At 41.6% G+C, this 20,695-nt stretch overlaps 2 protein-coding genes across 2 annotated transcripts in view; both read right to left on the reverse strand.

Annotated features, from left to right (window-relative positions):
• Nucleotides 1-1,738: 1,738 nt before the first annotated feature.
• LOC106082962 (adenylosuccinate synthetase-like) lies at nucleotides 1,739-11,418 on the reverse strand. Its single transcript, XM_013245731.2, has 6 exons — nucleotides 11,032-11,418; nucleotides 6,020-6,122; nucleotides 2,732-3,011; nucleotides 2,300-2,660; nucleotides 2,064-2,248; nucleotides 1,739-2,009 (listed from the first exon to the last, which is right to left on the reverse strand). The coding sequence occupies exons 1-6, from the start codon at nucleotides 11,416-11,418 to the stop codon at nucleotides 1,757-1,759; spliced, it is 1,569 nt and encodes a 522-aa protein (XP_013101185.2). The 3' UTR covers nucleotides 1,739-1,756.
• A 4,255-nt stretch (nucleotides 11,419-15,673) lies between these two features.
• The window catches only part of LOC106082979 (adenylosuccinate synthetase), a 36,585-nt gene continuing 31,563 nt past the window's right edge, over nucleotides 15,674-20,695 (reverse strand). Inside the window, exons 3-6 of the mRNA XM_013245752.2 lie at nucleotides 17,083-17,362; nucleotides 16,651-17,011; nucleotides 16,394-16,578; nucleotides 15,674-16,326 (exon numbers count right to left, since the gene is read on the reverse strand). Coding sequence (XP_013101206.2) covers nucleotides 16,083-16,326; nucleotides 16,394-16,578; nucleotides 16,651-17,011; nucleotides 17,083-17,362 — 1,070 coding nt within the window. The 3' untranslated portion in view covers nucleotides 15,674-16,082. The remainder of the gene's footprint in view (nucleotides 16,327-16,393; nucleotides 16,579-16,650; nucleotides 17,012-17,082; nucleotides 17,363-20,695) is intronic.

Genomic DNA, 20,695 nt, shown 5'->3' on the forward strand with positions numbered 1-20,695 from the left:
AGCTCGTCTGCTTAAGAATTCCCTGGGATATCTCTGTGGCTCGGCATCCAGAACAGGTTAATTTTGAACTGTTCAGCCATCTCGTTGAGAGATCTGCGGCAGTCGAGGGCGATTTTTGTGTGTTTTGTAGTGGCTGCCTGGCTGTCTGAGAAGATATTAATAGCAATGACATTATACCTTAGCCACTCCACCATTTCCTTTATTGCAAGGATCTCCGCTGGATATACACTACAGTGGTCGGGTAACCTCTTGGATATGACCACTTCTAGATCTTTAGAGTACACTCCAAAGCCCATCTGGTCTTTTAGTTTGGAACCATCCGTATATAAGTCTATGTAACTTCTTTAACCAGGGATACCGTAGATCTATTCGGTTCTATCAGGAACAGTGGTACAGTAATTTTTATCAAAAAGCAGATCGATAGGGTGTAATCCACACTGCCTGGAACGTCGGATATTGTACCAAGGATAACACAGTGTCCGTAACCGCCTCATGACTAAAGAGAAAGCTCCTTAGCCTCGCGGCAGTGGTCGCAGCAATTTGTCTAGCCACAATGGCCAAAGGCATTAGATGTAGCATTAAGTTCAGTGCATCAGAAGGTGTCATCTTCAGTGCGGCTGTGCTGCAGAAATATGTCATCCTTCGGATCCTGTTGAGTATTGAATAGTAGGAGGACTTTAGACTCTTTCCCCTCCCTGGTCCACTCTTTCCCCTAGCTTTGATCCATCCGTTTAACATGATCTTCCAGACGGCAATACTAGGGTTCCGTCAGTCCAAGACTTTGCCGCTGGCAGCAGTACCTCGCACTCGACCTCAAGTGTCGTCTCAGGTATCCGATCGGAAACCTCTTCCCTTTCTTCCAGGTTTCCTATCTTCGCCTCGATTATACCGCGATGGTAAGAGCTGCACCCATCCTCAAGCCATTCTCCCATCGCCTTAAGTTTCATAGCCGCAGTGACATACATTTAATCTGCATGTCAATGGATGGGATGTCTAGAATAGTCTCCAGTGCCCTAGTAGACGTGGTTCTCATCGCTCCGCCTATGCCAAGATAACATGTTCTCTGTTCCAAACTACTGAGGCGTAAGTAAGTATTGGTCTAATCACGCTTCTGTATCATTATAGGTCTGACAACTGCAGTTTATACCCAATGCATGACGCGTGGTCCAAATTCCCAACTTTTGCCAATGGCTCTCTTGCAGGTGTAGAGCGCAAGAGTTGCCTTTCTTGCCCCTACCAAAATCTTGGATTTGAAGTTCAATTTCCTGTCCAGCACAACACCCAGGTAATTTGCACTTCTCTGCTCTCAAGGAGACAGGTACCACTGTAGGCAACTTGTATCTCCTGCTGAAAAGAACTACTTTTGTCTTGCACGGTTTTATATTATCCGGGGATAAGTAACGCTGAAAATGTTTTTCTAATGTTCACGCCGGGATTTGAACCCATGCGTTCGGCGTCATAGGCGGACATGCTAACCTCTGCTCCACGGTGGTTACGTGGTATAGAACCTCACAAATGACGACAGCATTAGTAGGGGATAACCACCTCTGAACATTTTTTTCTTATGTTCTCGACAGTATTCGAAACCAGGCGTTCAGGGTCATAGGCAGACATGCTAACCCCTGCTATAGGGTGGTTTTCGATGGGTTACAAACGGAGTGTTTTTGGATTATTATACCCCCACAAATAAATTAAATTCCATAAAGTACAAAAAATTGTATTCTTTGACTGCAAAAAACAAAACATTCAGCGGTTATTATCTAATCTTTTGTACATTGATAATACATTCACGCCCTCTCCCTACACCAACCCAACGTATGGGCACTTCAAGTTTGTTCTCCACAAAGCGTACATATTTTTGAGCATTTTCTGGCAGTTGCTCAAAGGTGCGAATATTTTGCGTACACGTTTTCCATCCCGGCAAAATGGCATACTCCACCTCAATGGTTTGCAATTCGGCAACAGTACCGGGGATATGATACAACATGGCACCATTGGAATGTTTGTACCTTAAATGAAGCCAAATAAACATTACGAACTAAAAGCCTGCTTGGCATACTTACGCTATGGCCACTTTTATCTCATCCAAAGTATCCAATATATCTAGTTTTGTGAGGCATATGCAGGTGTAGCCATTCACCAAAGAAGTATATCTCAGCAATGGTATATCCAACCAACCACAGCGTCTTTTTCGGTTGGTGGTAAAACCAACCTCAGAACCACGTATTTGCAACACTTCTCCCATATTCTAGAAATAAGAATCCATTACAACATGCAGAAATGTAACAGCAACTCTTACATTCGATAGCTCAGTGGGGAATGGCCCATCTCCAACACGTGTTGTATAGGATTTTACAACACCTACAACTTCACCTATGGCTTGAGCAGGTAATCCAAGTCCTGTCAGTACACCACCTATGCTACAATTACTACTTGTCACATAGGGATAGGTGCCAAAATCGATATCCAGCATTCCTGCATTGGCTCCTTCAACAAGAATTCTTTTGCCTGCGAGCAGAGCAGCATGCAAAAAATAAACTGAATCCTTGACATAAGGGCGTATACACTCGGCATATGTCTTATAGCGCTTCAACTCGGCATTAATGTCCACACTGATGGAGGGAAATAAACGTTGGTAGTTACCAACAATAGTTTTGAATCTAGAATTAAAAAAAAAGGTTGTAAGTTTTTTTGTTATATATAGAAGAGATTTTGTGTTACTATTCCTCACTTTTCGATAAAATGATTAAAGTCACCCAAAAGCTCACCCACCCGTATGCCATTGCGGGTAGCTTTACTAGAGTAAGTTGGACCAATACCCTTTCTTGTGGTCCCTATTGCTGTGCCTTCTCTTTCGGCTTCTTGCATGCCATCGACTTCCTGATGAAAATCAAAAACCAAATGGGCGCGATCCGAGATGATTAAACGTTGTTCGATTTTGGCCAGTCCCTTAGATTGCATTTGACTCAACTCCTCGAGTAATGATGGTAAATGAATCACAACACCATTGCCTGCAGCAAAAAAAAAAAAACAAATAGTTTAATAAAATATTAAATTCACCAAATGGCACCCGAACCCTTCCGCCTCGGGATCGGGTGCCATTAGGTCTTCTTATCGCTAAGAAACTATTTGTGGATTATATTAGGTTTGCTCTGTGATACTTCAAAAACAATAGAAGGAAGATGCCTTCTATTTCTATGCCGTGTGAGAATGGGTAGAGATATCTCATTAAAATTTGGAAACTACAAAATTTGGAATGAAAGTCAGACAAGATATTGTAGACCTTAAGCGGGCTTTGTTTTGACAGCCCCAGCAACTTTTCGAAATATCGCCGCGGCCAATTTTAGGGCCTGCCAAAGGGCGCCCGGACAACCTAGGGCCCTGAAACCTTGCACACGATCTCGCCAGCACCTCAGCTCTAACCTTTCAACATTTCAAAGAGATATCTCTACCCGTCCTCATACGGCATATTTTTTACTATTTTTTTCCGTTCTATCCCACTGTGCATGGTATCCCTTTGTTTTAGGTCAAGGTTATTTAAAAAAGACCTACAAAGTTTGGTCTGAACGCACCAAGCTATTTTGGATTAAGACTCTCGCACCCACAGATCATGACCCCGAATTTGTTCCACAGTATATCTTGCGAATATTTATATTCGCTAATACTGATAATACCTAAAAAAAACATAAGAACCTAAGGTTAGGGTCGTTTTAATTTGCAAGGCGGGAAACGCGAACCACTCCCTGTTCAAAGAATTTCGGCCAATCAGTCGCTCGTCTTGAAGAAGAAGAAGAAAAACTTGAGAGATAGTTGGACCCGTACATCAATTTTCTTCTTGACCCATCGTAGGTAAGCGGCTACCAGCATGCCTACAACACCAAGGGTCGGTTGATATTGCCTTCCACGAAGTGGTCCTATCCTTGACAGATTACTTCATTTATACAAGGTGGACGTATGTATTGCGAGTTCTGAAGACCGGTCCTGGATGGAGTGGAGCTGCCACACTCTCGGAAGGCTAAATACCTGGGCGTTATTCTTGATCAGAAATTGAATTGGAGATGTAACGATGAGGAGAGATTCAAACTGGGGCTGAATACGCTCTACTCACGTCGCTACTCTATAGACAGAAGTTGGGGACTTAGACCAGGGATATTCACTGGGATGGTTCGGCCAATTCTCACCTATGGGTTCTGCCTCTGAAAAGGCGACGGGCTCTATGTCTAGGTACAGTCGGTTTTGATATCGTGGTGAGCTGGATTTCACCGAGAGCAGTACTGAATGCGATGTATGATCGGAGACCTTTTCGCTTGTACGTGGAGTGCGCAGCGTAAAGCCCTCAGACTGTAGGAGTCAGGGACGTGACGCTTTTTGGATTTCAGGCAATCGTTTGTTCTGCGGAACGCCGCTGGCTTAGGACGACTACGTAACATTAGCGACATGAGGGACTATGTGCCGAGCGGATCTTTCTTTGATGGTTAAGTGGAGGTTGTCTTCCCAGAGAGGGAGCCTTGAGCTAGGGGCGTCCCGGCCTTCTCAAATTCCTCTGTGAGTCAAGAGCATTGGCCCTGTCCGACTGTCACGGTATATATACATATATACAGGGTTACGCTTAAGGCCCTGGCTGCGGCTGCTTGTGATAGTGGATGCATACTGGAGCTGGCAAACTGTCGATAATCGCAACATATCGAATGTAGTTTCGATATTTTAAATTATAAACATCAATAGTACCGATACTATAGTTAAATTCCCATCACCTATTAAAGTCAGCTGGAAGTTATACAGAAATCAATTGTACAAAATTTTAGATCAATCGGACGAAAATTGCGCCCTCTATAGGCGATATGTATTTTAAAGGATACATTCATTGTCGAACACTTATTTTTGTTGCATTTTGCAAAGAATTTAACTTTGCCTTTAGTATCGAAAGGAAAAATATCAATCGATATTCAGACAAAAAATAGAGTATCGATAGTGTCATCGATATTTTGCCAGCTCTAATGCATACTTGGTTTATTGATGGCAGTTCTGACAGGCTGAAATCGCAATAGGCTTGGGACGTGAAGGATTACTGCAGGAATGTGGGGAGGAAGAGTAATTTAAGATTGTCTAGCAACTGCTGTGCAACCCCCATGATGGCTGGGTGAAGGAGTATTATTATGATTAAACATCTCTTTTCTCCTCTATGCTCTCGGGAGCCTCTCCGCCCTCTAGTCATTCTGGATTTCTGTAAGGGCCTGAGGTGGCGGACGCGACAGATCTCTACTCGGTGAGAACTTTTCGGTCTCTACGTCGGCATTTCGGTTCCCTCTCTTTGCTTTCAGGCACATCTGCCAGTCTATGTCCCGGAGTAATCCCTTCCCTATCATAATTGACAATGAATAAAAATGGGGGAGACGTCCAGTACGTAAGGGGGCCGCTCCAATAAGATAAGAGTATGTGGATGGTTTGGATGTTATCCAAGCTATTACATCAACTGGTTGTGGACTGTATTGTGGGATCACAAACTCACAGTTCTCACCAATATGCCAAGGTGAAAGAGGTTAGCCGTCGAGTGGAATAAAAAAAGGGGGAAAGTAAAAAACAATACTCATACTCATGACATGCTACAGAGATTTCATGGGCTGTTGATAATCTCCAACTTTTTTTAGCTGCTCTAATTCGAATGGCCACCGTAGCGCAGAGGTTGGCATGTCCGCCTATGACGCTGAACGCCTGGGTTCGAATCCTGGCGAGACCATCAGAAAAAATTTTCAGCGGTGGTTTTCCCCTCCTAATGCTGGCAACATTTGTGAGGTACTATGCCATGTAAAACTTCTTTCCAAAGAGGTATAGCACTGCGGCACGCCGTTCGGACTCGGCTATAAAAAATGAGGCCCTTTATCATTGAGCTTAACCTTGAATCGGACAGCACTCATTGGTATGTGAGAAGTTTGCCCCTGTTCCTTAGGGGAATGTTCATGGGCAAAAATTTGCAATTTTGAATTCGAATGTTATAAGTGTACTAAAAGTGTGAACTTACCAATGACCGCAACGCATTTCTCATTGACAATGCCACAAGGCAAGAGATGAAATACAAATTCTGTTCCATTTACCACAACAATGTGATCAGCATTACTACCGCCCTATGAGAAAAAGAGAGAAGAGAACCAATGGGATTAATTATTATGTCCAATGAACTCTACAGTAGGCTCTACTGCTGCTACTAAACTCAAAACTATCAGTCCTATTCTGAATAACAATTCCCTGGGAGTTTTTTTTTCCGATTCCCTTTTCCGTTATTCTGAAAAAAAGTTACCTGGAAGTTTTTCCCCTTTTCCCCTATTCTGAACGAACTACGCAAATGGGGAAACTATCCCAGGGAAAAAGGTAGCTATTATAAATGTCATTAAAAGGGAGAGTGCGAACAAGTTGTAAGGAAGTTGCGCTAAAAATTTAAGTATTGTTAAATTTATTAAAAATAAATAGAATAAATATTTTTTTTTGCTTTCAGGTCGAAAACGACAAACTAAAAACAGATGGATGTTCTTTTGAACACAATGCAAATGCATCGAGATACTGATCGAGGATGGTTTCAAGGGAGTATGACACAATTTGGAGACGGAATTAAATGCTGCAGGACCACCAACAAAAACTCTTGCAGAGTGGAAGAAGGTAAACAATTTGTGGTTTTATGGTTAATAACCGAAGTTTAAAGGTATGGTGCGACCAAAAAAATACGTGCTGCAGAAGTTAGCACAAAGTGTGAGACACGTTGAGGAACTGGTGGAGGCCCCAACATGGAGTAGAATCTTTCAAGCAACGAACAGGCCATATACACTTTATGGCCTGTGGGGCATTGGCCTTCGTAATACACCATTCCGTGCAATATAGACCTATGTTGCCTGCGCATGGCGCTAGTGACCCATACATGGAATGCATGGGGATAGCGGTCAAGTCCGGTACTGCCGAGATAGAGCTATACAACGTATACATATCGCCGGTTGTTAGCTGTGTCCCAATTAATGGCCAAGCTTACAACACCGACATAAGTGGGTTACTATTTGGCCATACTCGTCTGGTTCTAGGGGACGCATCACACTTCATGGCATTCTCCCCTAGGTAACGACCAGCGTGGCATAGCTTTGGCAGAGCAAATTGAAAGCTCCGCGTTTTGCACGGTGAATGAGGATGCCCCCACTAAGATTACGAGGAGGTGCAACAGCTCGCCAGACATCTCCATTGCATCCCCTGGTCTCCTGAATGACGTATCCTGGCAAGCCGTCCTCTCTTTGGGGTCAGACCACCTCCCCATAATTCTCACCATCGACCGACCACCCGACTTCATAATCACTAAGCGCCGGACGTTTATCAATCATGAGAAGGCCGATTGGGCTGGCTTCAGAGAGTATACCAATCGCCGCTTCAGTGAACCGCCACGCCCCTCTGATGTGCTAGTGGCCGAGAGGAAATTCCGAGACATCATTAATGCAGCAGCCACTCGTTTTATACCTTACTTTACTTACTTTAATTGGCTATGACAGAATATTTCTTCCACTAGCCGAACGTAGAATAGCGTTCCAAGCGCCTCGATCTTCTGCGCTCATTCTAAAATCTCTGACACCAAGTTTTGAGGTGTCTCCCACAACTTGATCTTTTCATCGGGTTTTTGGTCTTCCCGGTTTGCGTGTACCACCGTGTTTGCCTTCAAAAGACTTCTTTGCTGGAGCTTCTTCATCCATTCTGACAACATGACCTAGCCAACGCAGCCGTTGTATTTTGATGCCCGTAACTATGCTATCGTCGTCATACAGCTCATACAGCTCGTGGTTCATACGTCGCCTATATTCTCCGTTAACGCAAACTGGTCCATATATTTTACGAAGAATCTTTCTCTCAAATACTCCAAGCACTGACTCATCTGCTTTCACAAGTACCCATGCTTCAAAACCATATAACAGCACGGGTAGTATCAGTGTCTTGTAAAGTGTAGTCTTCGTCTGTCGAGAGGTGGCATTGTTTCTAAACTGCTTACTTAGTCCAAAGTAGCATCTGTTTGCCAGTATTATTTTTCGCTTTATCTCAAAACTGGTGTCATTCGTTTCGGTTACGGCGGTGCCGAGGTAGATAAAGTTACCGACTATCTCAAAGTTGTGGTTCCCAACTTTCTCCATGCTCTTTATCTGCTTGGTTGTACAAGGCTTTTTGGGAGTGGAAACCATCCATTTCGTCTTATCTCCATTTACTGACAGACCCATTTTCACTGACGCTCTTTCGATTCTTTCAAAGGCTGCAGTTACTACTTCCGGTGACTGACCTATGATATCGATATCGTCGGCATAGGCGAGTAGCATGTGCTCTCTTGTGATTAGTGTGCCATATCTATTCACTTCTGCATCTCATATAATCTTCTCCAGCAGGATATTAAAGAGATCACACGAGAGGCTGTCTCCTTGTCTGAACCCTCGTTTGGTATTAAATGATTCGGAGAGATTCTTTCCTATTCTTACTGAGGAACGCATATCAGCAAGTGTCTTCCTGCAGAGTCTTATTAATTTTGCAGGGATACCAAACTCAGACATGGCTTCAAATACCTTTGAACGTAAAGGAATATCGAAGGCGGCTTTGTAGTCAACAAAGAGGTGGTAGGTGTTGATTTGTCCTTCTCGGGTCTTTTCCAGGATTTGGCGCAGTGTGAATATCTGGTCTAGGGTGGATTTTCCTGGACTAAAGCCGCATTGATAGGGCCCAATTATTTCATTGACTTTAGGTTTTAATCTTTCACACAATACGCTCGAGAGTATCTTGTATACGATGGGGAGGAGACTTATTCTTCTGTAGTTGGCACATTTCGTCTTGTGTACGGGACATAGTATGCTTGTGTACGGGACATAGTAGGCTGAGCTTCCAATCATCGGGTATGCGTTCTTCTAGGCAGCTTGCGCAGATAAGCTGATGCATAAGCCTTATCAGCGTGTCGCCTCCGGTCTTAAATAGTTCAGCGGGTAACCCGTCGGCTCCTGCTGCCTTGTTGTTCTTTAGTTGGGTTACTGCTACTTGGACCTCATTCTGACTAGGAGGTAAACAATCTATACCATCATCAGGGATTGGTTCTGCGGTATCCTCTTCGCCGCCAACATCGGACACTAGCAGTTGGGTAAAATGTTCTTTCCATATCCTCAGCCTGTTGTCTGTGTCAGTTACCAGATTTCCTTCTTTGTCTCTGCAGTAGGATGTGCCTGCACCAAAGCCATCGGTTTGGTGTTTAATTTTTTGGTAGAATTTTTCGTTTTATACCAACCGGTCGAATATCCCAAGTGCGGGCCAATTTCCCAGCGCAAGCAGTGGTACTCGCAAGCGAGCGAAATGGCATTGGTTATTCAGACCCCACTAACTCCAGAATCAGCGAACAGAATCTGGAAATAAACAGGGTAGTCAACGAGCATAAGCGGAATTTGTGGCTGGAACACTTGGAGCAATGTAACTTAGGTTTAGGCAAACTGTGGTCTACTGTTAAGTCACTCTCGAAACCTGGTAGACGGGATGACAGCCTGAAAAAGATCCGAGTTTGGGGGAGTCGTACAGACCGATCTCATTTCTCATCTCCCAGTGGCAAAGACGCTTGAGGCATTGAAATAGCGAGTAGTTTTAAGCCTTCCGACATCCGACTATAATATGGTTTGGATCGGACTTTATTTATATAAAGCTGCCATATAGACCGATCTGCCGATATAGGGTCTGAAGCCCATAAAAGCATTATTTTCTATCCGATTTTGCTGAAATTTGAAACAGTGAGTTGTTTTAAGCTTTCCGACATGCACCCCAAATATGTTTCAGATCGAACTATATTTAGATATAGCTGCCATATAGACCGATCTGCCATTTTTAGGGTCTTGAACCCATAAAAGCTGCATTTATTACCCAATTTCGCTGAAATTTGAAACAGTGAGTAGTTGTAAACCTTCCAATATCGCACCCAAATATGGTAAAGATGGGACTGTCGTTTAAGGGTCTGAAGCGCATAAAAGCTTTATTTTTCATCCGATTTTGCTGAAATTTGAAATTGTGAGTTGTTTTAAGTCTCCCGACATGCGACCCAAATATGAGTCAGATCAGACTATATAGATATAGCTGTCATATAGACCGACATTCCAATTTAGGGTCTTGCAAATGTACGGTGAGCTCCAATTTATGGTCTTAATCCTATAAAAAGCAGATTTATTGTCTAAAAATTTTACTTGTGTATGAGTTCTCGGTATCTGAATAAACTATTATCGAGACCAGCCCCTCTTAAGATATAACTACCGATATAGTGGAGTTAAAATAAAATAGGATGATTATTGTATCCTTGTTTATTTTGGTCCACATTTGGTTATAGATACCATATAGAACGATCTCTCGATCTAAAATCTTGGCCTAATAAAAAGCGCATTTATTATTCGATTTCATTGAAATTTGATGCAGTGAATTATGTTAGGCTTTTCGACATCCGCATCCTATATGGTTTAGATCGGTTTATATATTTGAATATAGGTGGCAAAAAGACCAATATTTTGTTCTACAAAATTGAACTGTGACTTATATTTATTAGACCATTCAATGTCCGTGCCCAATTTGAGGGCATAAGTTATCCAATTTTCACCGGATAGTTACGAAAGGGGGTTCACATATATACCCGAGGTGGTGGGTATCTAAAGTTCAGCCCGGAACTTGCAATCCAACCGCCACCCATAACACTTGAAGGAGATTAACCTCCCTCGGCAAATCAGAGTACTTCTGGCTTAACAACGTTTCATCAGCTGCAGCTGTCTCAATTCCTACTGGGCTAGGAATGACGTCAACGTGCTAGATGAAAGACCGAAGATCCCAATAAGCAGCATTCATAGAGCTGGAGATTTTATCAGAGTCTGGCAAACGAGTTGACTATTTTTTTTTTTTGGTTTTCTCCCACTGTGCATTGTACCAGACACTGCACTTGGCAAATAACGGCAAAAAATATGCTCTGTCTACAAACAAATTTCTTAAGAGTGTGTGTGTCACTCTTATAATGATTACCTGGCATCTGCAAACGATATCAGCCTCCCGCGCCAACATATCCACCACTTTCCCTTTGCCTTCGTCTCCCCATTGAGCGCCAAGTACAACAGTAACTTGGGATTCGTAACGTTTGGGACTTTGCACAACACCATTTCCAGCATGACTTGTTATAATTTTTGTAGCTTCTTTTATTTCACCATTTACGTTAGAATTGTTTACATCAATTGCAGTAGTAGTCATTGTACTAACAAAGGTTTTATTCGTTATACTACCATTTACAGTTACACCGTTGACACTGGCATTCACTACACCATTTTCAATGTCATTCTTTATGACATTCACCGTCGGATTAACAATACCGTTTGACGCGCAGTTTATGGCACAGTTTGAAGTCTCGATTCTCATGTTAGTCTTGTCTAGGCAGGATCACTAATTCTGTCGTTAAAATAGTTTGATATTCAAAATGTTAAACAAATTCACCCGTGCTAGACAGGCCTATTTCCATTTAGACTGCATGGATAGACTATTTTACAATAAACCAAAAGATTGCCAACCGTTCTAAGGGAAAAGAACATATAGACAAAACAGATATAGTTCCCAAAATGTAAACAGTTCTATATACTTATCAAATCTCTTATTATATATGTTGTGTTTTTAGTTGACTAAATTTTCCCTGGCAAGAAAACAAATTCTAAATGTTTGACCTAAATACAACAGAGATAAAATATTTAAATAGGTATCTGAATGATTTTATAAATGGTCTTCTCTTTGACATTCAGCAAAAAAAAAAAAAACACAAATCATCGTATATCGCCCAGAGCGGTCAGTTGTATGTATATAATATAGAGCGAGGGATTTACTTCTACAAAAAAAAAAAGCCTCTAGTATCTGGTGGGTGGCGGAAGCGGTGAAGTGAATGCCGTTCTTGCAATCCAACCGCCAACCATAGCACTTGAAGAGGTTAACCTCCCTCGGCAAATCAGAGTACTTCTGGCTCAACAACGTTTCGTCAGTTGCAGCTGTCTCAATTTCTACTGGGCTAGGAATGACGTCAACGTGCTAGATGAAAGACGGGGGATCCCAATAAGCAGCATTCATAGAGCTGGAGATTTATCAGAGTCTGGCAAACGAGTTAAGTTCCAAACAAGTAAAAGCGTGCTAAGTTCGCCTGGGCCGAATCTTGGGAACCCACCACCATGGATTCTGCTAAAAATGTATACAAAATAAATTTAGTTGAACGGCATAATTTTATTCTATGTACGTACCAAACTTCTGTCAAACCAGCAAAAATTAAAGCTTCTAAGTACCGGATAAGGATAATCTAGAGACCGGTTTATATGGGAGCTATATCAGGTTATAGACCGAGTTGGACCGTACTTCACACAGTTGTTAAAAGTCACAACACAATACTATGTGCAAAATTTTAGCCAAATTGGACAAAAAATTGCGGCATGTAAGGCTCAAGAAGTCAAATCGAGAGATCGGTTTATATGGGAGCTATATCAGGTTATAGACCGATTTGGACCGTACTTGACACAGTTGTTGGAAGTCATAACACAATACTATGTGCAAAATTTTAGCCAAATTGGACAAAAATTGCGGCTTGTAAGGGCTCAAGAAGTAAAATCGGGAAATCGGTTTATATGGGAGCCATATCAGGTTAAAGACCGATTTGTACCGTATTTGGCACAGTTGTTTGAAATCGGACAAAAATTGCGGCTTGTAAGGGCTCAAGAAGTCAACTCGAGAGATCGGTTTAGCCAAATCGGACAAAAATTGCGACTTGTAAGGGCTCAAGAAGTAAAATCGGGAGATCGGTTTAAATGGGAGCTATATCAGGTTATAGACCGATTTGGACCGTACTTGACACAGTTGTTGGAAATCATAACACAACACCATGTGCAAAATTTTAGCCAAATCGGACAAAAATTTCGGCTTGTAAGGTCTCAAGAAGTCAAATCGAGAGATCGGTTTATATGGGAGCTATATCAGATTATAGACTGATTTGGCACTGTTATTGGAAGTCAAATCCTGGGTAGAATTTTGCAGCTCCGAGGACACATCTGAGGCCTCTAGACTAAGGAAGATTCTATTCTCGAGACCTATTACGGTGTGGTATATTTAGAAGTCAGAGTCAGAATGTATGTATAATGTCTAGTGATGAAACACTAGATCTACTCGTTGATACACATTTCCCGGGAAATTCTCCAATGGACAACCTGGCGCCAGAAGAGGTTGTCACTGATATGCATTCGTCGGAGGTTATTAGGGAAATTGTGTCTGAGACGCAAATCCTTTGGGCGATAAGAAGTTTCGACTCCTATAGATCGCCAGGTCCCTATGATGTATCACCGGTTGAATTACAAGCTGTTTCTGATAGACTGGTTCTGGCTTAGGGAGATATACCCTGCTTGTATCAGAATGTCATATATACCTGTGGGATGGAGGGACACGAAGGTCATTTTCATACCGAAAGCAGGAAAACCCAACCACACAAAGGCGAACGATTTTCGTCCTATTAGTCTGTCATTCTTTATGCTGAAGACTCTTGAGAGGTCGATAGAAACATATCTTATGGCAGCAGCATGCATATAGCGAATGCAAATCCACTGAAACATCCCTTCACGCCACATAGAGGGTTCTCTCGCTGTCAAGGAATATGCAATGGTAGCATTTCTTGACATTGAAGGTCCTTTCAGTAATGCAATACCGACGTCAATCACGAAGGAGTTGGAGTTTCTAGGCATCAACTCTACCGTAAGAAAATTTATTAACAACTTACTAAAAGATGCATTACGGCAGGCTTGGGATCTGTGGATCTAAAAAGAGGGGTCAGCAGAGGAAGTCCTCAAGGAGGTGTACTGTCTCCTCTACTTTGGAATATAGCCATTAACAATATATTATTATCTCTGGAAGAAAAATGTGTAAAAGTGGTCGAAGTGGGCTACCGAAAATGTTCTAGATATAAATCCGTGCAAGACAGAAGTAGTTCCTTTCAGCAGGAGATACAAGTTGCCTACAGTGGAACCTGTCTCCTTGGGTACGAAAAATGTTCCATTTACAGAAAGCGCAAAATACCTGGGCGTTTTGCTGGACAGGAAACTGAACTTCAAACCAACATTTTGGAAAAGTCAAGAAAGGCCACTCTCGCCCTATACACCTGCAAGAGAGCCATTGGCAAAATTAGGGGGTTAAGACCGCGTGTCATGCATTGCGTATATACTACAGTTGTCAGACCTATTATGCTATATGGTGTTGTGGTTTGGTGGATGGCTTTTTTATGCATCATAACCGCACACATCTTATGCCTCTGGACATTGTGGCTACCCAAATTGCAGCGACCACTGGCGTGAGGTTAAGGGAGCTTTCTTGACTTGATACGGACTTGATACAATATCCGATGTTCCAGCCAGTGTGGGTTACACTCCACCTGCGATGCTTTTTGATAAAAAAATACTGTACCACTATTCCTGAAAGAACCGATTGGAACTACGATATCCCTGGCAACGGTAGTTAGATAGATTTCTATACGGATGGTTCCAAACTAGACAGTTCCAAACTGAAGATCTAGAACTGGTCATATCGAAGAGGTTACCCGACCACTGCAGTGTGTATAAAGCAGAGATCCTTGCAATTAAGGAAGAGGTGGAATGGCTAAGATATAATGTCATTATGACGATTGGCATAAATATCATCTCAGACAGCCAGGTAGCCATTAAATCCCTGTAGAATGTATTTATGAACACAAAAGACGCCCTCGACTGTCGCAGATCTTCCAACGAGATGGCTGAACAGTTCAAAATTCACCTGTTCTGGCTGCCCGGACACAGAGATATCCCAGGGAATTCTAAAGCAGACGAGCTTGCGAGACCAGTAACTACCTTACACACTCCAGGGAAACTGGAATCTGTGATATGTATCTAGCGACATGTAAGCTAAGTTTTCAAGACCAGACCCAAAGGGCAACGAATGATAGATGGTCACAAAAAGGGCCTCATCTAGACTTGAAGAGGTCTACTGCTTTGCTGTCTTTGGCTAGAACAGACGTCTCAGTCATTGTGTCCGTCATAACAGGTCACTGTCTAATCGGAAAACATGCTGACAGACTGAAGGTTGCCAGCAACGAATTTTGCAGAAGCTGTAGGGACATCGAGGAAGAAGAGACTAGAGAACACCTTCTGTGTGTGTGTCCCGCACTAGCAGTTAGAAGGAGTTCCATTTTAGGTTCTCATTTCCACATTTCCATTTTAGGTTCTCATTTCCACCGTAGCGTAGAGGTTAGCATGTCCGCCTATTACGCTGAACGCATGGGTTCGAATCCTGGCGAGACCATAAGAGAAAAAAAATTTCATCGGTGGTTTTCCCGAGACGATCTAGTCGAGACGATCTAGACTAAGTATATTTTGTATGGTTGAAAATGTATCATTTGATGTGTTTCAATTGGATTAGTAAAATTGCCTGCTCCTTCAGTGGTGTGTATAGAAACATATACGGCATTTTTGGCCTGTAGAACATTTAGAAGGTTTTGGTCGGGTTTGGTAGGATTATAACTTTCTTGAGTGGCAATTGTACTGATTATACCCCTCCTTTCGTCTCTGCATATAAATGTTTAATTTCATCTACATATTATTTTAGTTAATTTTATTGCATAGCCACATAGTTTTTTTGTTTTTTAAGTACATTTAATGAAATTTGGTATTATTACATGTGAGTGTTTGTTTGTGTGTTGTCCTGTTTATTTGTTGTCTTTGTTTTTAATAGTTTTAGTTAAGTATATTTAAGCTTACACAAAAAATGTTGTACAAATAGGGAGGCTGAAGAAGACAAAGAATGTAAAAACATTACCATTAACAAAAAGTCAATTTTCGAAAAGGACATCAAAAAGTCAATGTTGTTGGGACAGCAAATTTTGCACAGTGTAACCCTTTGCATAACAAAAAAAAGTTTAATAATCATATAGAACAGTGGGCGTGGTGGGGTAGGTGTATAGTGGTGTTGTAGTTGTGGTTATATATGGTTAAAATAATTGTTTTTGTTTTTTTTTTCTTTTTAAACTAGATTTTTAAGTGCTAATGTACATTAATAATAGATTCACGGCCTTTGCCAACACCGACCCATCGTATGGGCACACTTAGTTCCTTTTCAATGAAGCGTACGTAGTTTTGTGCGTTTTCTGGTAGTTGTTTGAAGTCTCGAATATTCTCCGTACACGTCTTCCAGCCGGGCAAGACAGCGTATTCCACATCAATGCCGGCCAATTCAGCAATGGTGCCGGGGAAATGATCCAATTTCCCACCGTTGGGCCGTTTGTACCTGAAATGAGGCAAAAATTACTAATCTTTTTCCTTGCTCCCCCCTTCATAAAATGTGGGTTACTTACGCTACTGCAACTTTGATTTCATCTAAGGTATCTAAAATATCAAGTTTTGTAAGGCAGATGCAGGTATAGCCATTGACTAATGAGGTATATCTCAGTAGTGGTATATCCAACCAACCACAGCGTCGTTTTCTCTTGGTGGTAACACCGACTTCAAAGCCTCGGGTTTGAAGCAGTTCACCAATTTCCTAAAACCACAAAAACAAACAACATCAGTGATTATTTGATGAAGGTTTTAAAGCGAAAAAAACTTTTCTTACATTCAATTGTTCGGTGGGGAAGGGTCCATCACCAACACGTGTTGTGTAGGCCTTTACAACACCAATAACTTCACCAATAGTTTGGGGAGGCAAACCCAGACCTGTCAACACACCACCAATACTGCAATTACTGCTTGTCACATAGGGATAGGTGCCAAAATCAATATCCAACATTGCTGCATTGGCTCCCTCAACGAGTATGGTTTTGCCTTGACGCAAAGCGGTGTGCAAAAAGCAAATCGTGTCCTTGACATAAGGACGAATTTTCTCCGCATACTCCTTATAGCGCTTTAATTCAGCCTCAACATCGACATTGATGGAGGGAAACAAGCGCACATGGGTGGCAACAATAGTCTTGAATCTGTAAGTGCAATAAAAGAAGACATACTCAATAATTGCTGAAAGCATGGACACTCTGCCAAAGGAACTTACTTTTCGCTAAACAGATTAAAATCACCCAATAATTCACCCACACGAATGCCATTGCGGGTAGCCTTGCTGGAGTAGGCTGGACCAATGCCTTTCTTGGTGGTGCCCAATGATTTGCCACCCTTTTCGGCTTCTTGCATGCCATCGACAGCCTGATGGAAATCGAATACCAAATGGGCACGATCCGAAATGATTAAGCGATGCTCAATTTTCTGTAGACCCTTAGCTTCATTTTTGCTCAATTCCTCAAATAATGATGGCAAATGAATAACCACACCGTTGCCTGCAATAAATTACCAAAAAGAGAAGAACAACATATGAGTAAACTAGTTAAGGTTGGTTTGGTCGGTAAATAGTTTTGATCTCTTAAAAGCATAATGTTCAACTTTATATTCAAACTTTTTACCATGTCTTAACTTTATCTATTCAGTAAACTTCATACGCCACATAGACGACATCCACCACTTGTAAACAAATATGAGAGCATACTTAATGACGGTGTATGTTATATGGTTACTTGGACCCAAATTTTAATACCATATGCGTTTTCTGGTCTCCCATACCTTTCATTTGATACCCTTATTGTGCCCATCGGACCACTTTCGGATATGGGTGGCGTTTTTGGGGTAAGGGGGAGGATCCGCCTCCACCCGATATCTAAAAATTATACAGCCTATGTTTTCTTCCAGAAAAACGTACACAATCTATGAAAATTTTAAGAAAATCGGTTCAGCCAATTATCATTTTTGAATACCTTCCATTTGAGCCCCACTTTAAAATGAACGCCCAATATGTCTGTTCGGGGGAGTTTTGGGTTTTGCGCGACCCGATGGGTACTTTGACTCAAATGTTAATACCATATTCGTATTCTACTCTCCAATACCTTTCATTTGATACCTATATTGTCCCGGTCGCTCCACTTTTGATTTTGGGTTGTGTTTTTGGCATAAGGGGGAGGGTCCGTCCCCCTTCCGATACCGAAAAATTTTATAGCCTATGTTTCCATGCAGACCAAAATGAAAATTTAGAGAAAATCGGTTCTGCCGTTTTTCAGTCTATACGGAACAAAAAACCCGAGTCCCATATATCCGTGATTGGCTAATGTGCCTATTTTGGGCGTTTTTGTGACAGTGGGGTGACCCCCTATACTTCGACATGAATTTGTATGCCAGATTCGTTATCTACTCCCGCATACTTTTCATTTGATACCCATATTGTCCTTAACGGTCCACTTTTGATTTTGCGTGGTATTTTTCGGGTAACGGTGGAGGGTCCGCCCCCTTCCGTTATCAATAAATTATAAAGCCTATTCCTACTTCCTGACCATATTCGTAATCTACTCCCGAATATCTTTCATTTGAGTCCCATATTGTCATGATCGTGGGGCGGCCCCCAGGAACTTGGACCCAACTTTTATTATGAAATTCGTACTCTACTCTTTAATACCTTACATTTGAATCCCATACTGTCTCGATATTTTTGGCAAGTACTTTTAGGGTAAGGTGGAGGGTCCGCCCGCCTGATTTTTGGCTCAATGGGTACGTAAATAAGCAGAATTATCGATTTTGGAGTAAAGATCAGCCAGAAGCATTGCAAGAGCTACCAATGCATTCAGAAAAAGTCACAGTTTGGTGCGGTTTATGGGCTGGCGGCATCATTGGACCATACTTCTTCAAAGATGATGCGAATCGTAACGTAACAGTGAATAGTGAGCGCTACCGTGAAATGATATCAAACTTTTTTTTGCCCAAAATGCAAAAGCTGTACTTGCATGACATGTGGTTTCAACAAGACGGTGCCACATGCAACACAGCACGCGTAACAATGGATTTATTGAGAGGAGAGTACGATTCAGTTCACGTTCGGGACCGGTCATTTGGCCGCCTAGATCGTGCCATTTAACGCCTTAAGACTATTTTTTGTGGGGCTTTGTTTAAGCTCATGTCTATACAAACAAGCCCGTTTCAATTGACGCGTTGGAAGACAATATTGAAGCATTTATTCGTGTGATACCGGTCGAAATGTTGGAAATAGTATGCCAAAATTGGACTAAGCGGATGAACCATTTGAGGCGCAATCACGGTCAACATTTGCTTGAAATAATCTTCAAATATTAAATTATATGGACCGCACTATCGGTTCAAATAAAGATTTCATGCATTTTTCTGAATTTCATGTGTTTTTTTTTTAATTTTCCCTATAGCTCTTAAAAAATCACCCTTTATATGAGCTATATCGAGTTATTGCCGGATATGGACCGTACTTGTCATGGCTGTAAGAAGTCATAGAAAAACGCCACTTCATAAATTGCAGGCAAATCGAGTAATAATTGCGACCTCTAGAGGCTCAGAGAGTCAAATTGGGAGATTGGCAGCTATATTAATTTAATATCAGCAGACAGTGTTTGTTGATATAAGCCGACTAATTTTTTTGTGTGTACTCCAGACAGACACTGCAATTCAAAGCAGCAGCCTTACTGCTGAAAAGTCTGTTGCTTGCAGAAAATTACTGCTGCTTTATTATGAAGGGGATGTACGAAAAAAAAAAAACAAGCAAAAGCGTGCTAAGTTCGGCCGGGACGAATCTTGGGAATTCACCACCATGGATTCTGCTAAAAAGTTTGAACCAAATAAATTTAGTTGAGGGGCATTTTTTTATTCTATATACCAAACTTCTGTCAAACCAGAGAAAATCACAATTCTAGGAACCGAACAAGGATGATCGAGAGATGAGAGAGGCCGTATTTGGCACAGTTGTTGGAAGTCGTAACAAAACATCGCATGCAAAATGTCAGCCTAATCGGACAAAAATTGCGGCTAGTAAGGACTCAAGAAGTTAAATCGGCAGATCGGTTTATATGGGAGCTATATCAGATTATAATCTGATTCGGATCATATTTGGCACGATTGTTGATACCATAACAAAGCATGACTTGCCAAACTTCAACCAAAACGGACAATAATTGAGGCTCTAGAAGTCAAATGAGGAGATCTATTTATATGGGGCTAGTTTTACGCGTTCGACCGCTGTCTGGATTTCCACAGACAGACATGGCTAAATCGACTTAGAATGTAAATATGATGAAATATGATACAAAGAACACAATCCATCAACGTAGATTGTTTCTTAAATTTTACTAATAATCTGTTTTTTTTATCGAATACTCCAAGTACTGTCTCGCCTAGACCCTAGACAATTTTTAAAATATCATAATCTTTTTTTAAATAAAAATTCGATCGAAATTCTTTTAATTTAAAAAAAAAAACAAGTAAGACCTTTCTAAATTCGGCCAGCCGAATTTTATATACCTCTCACCATGGATCGCATTTGTCGAGTTCTATGCCTATCTCTTTTTAGGCAAACAAAGAATATTGAATAAGAACTGTTATGCTATTGGAGCTATATATCAAGTTATAGCCCGATTCGGACCATAAATGAATGCTGAACATTGTAGAAGTCATTGTGTAATATGGCAGTTCATTCAAATCAAAATCGGGAGATCGGTTTATATGGGATGAGAATTGCGCCCTCTAGAGGCTCAAGAAGTCAAGATCCCAGAACGGTTTATATGGCAGCTATATCATGTTATGCACCGTTTCATGCCATACTTAGCACA

The sequence above is a fragment of the Stomoxys calcitrans genome, chromosome 2 (assembly GCF_963082655.1).
Source record: "Stomoxys calcitrans chromosome 2, idStoCalc2.1, whole genome shotgun sequence".
Classification (NCBI taxonomy): Eukaryota; Metazoa; Arthropoda; class Insecta; order Diptera; family Muscidae; genus Stomoxys; species Stomoxys calcitrans.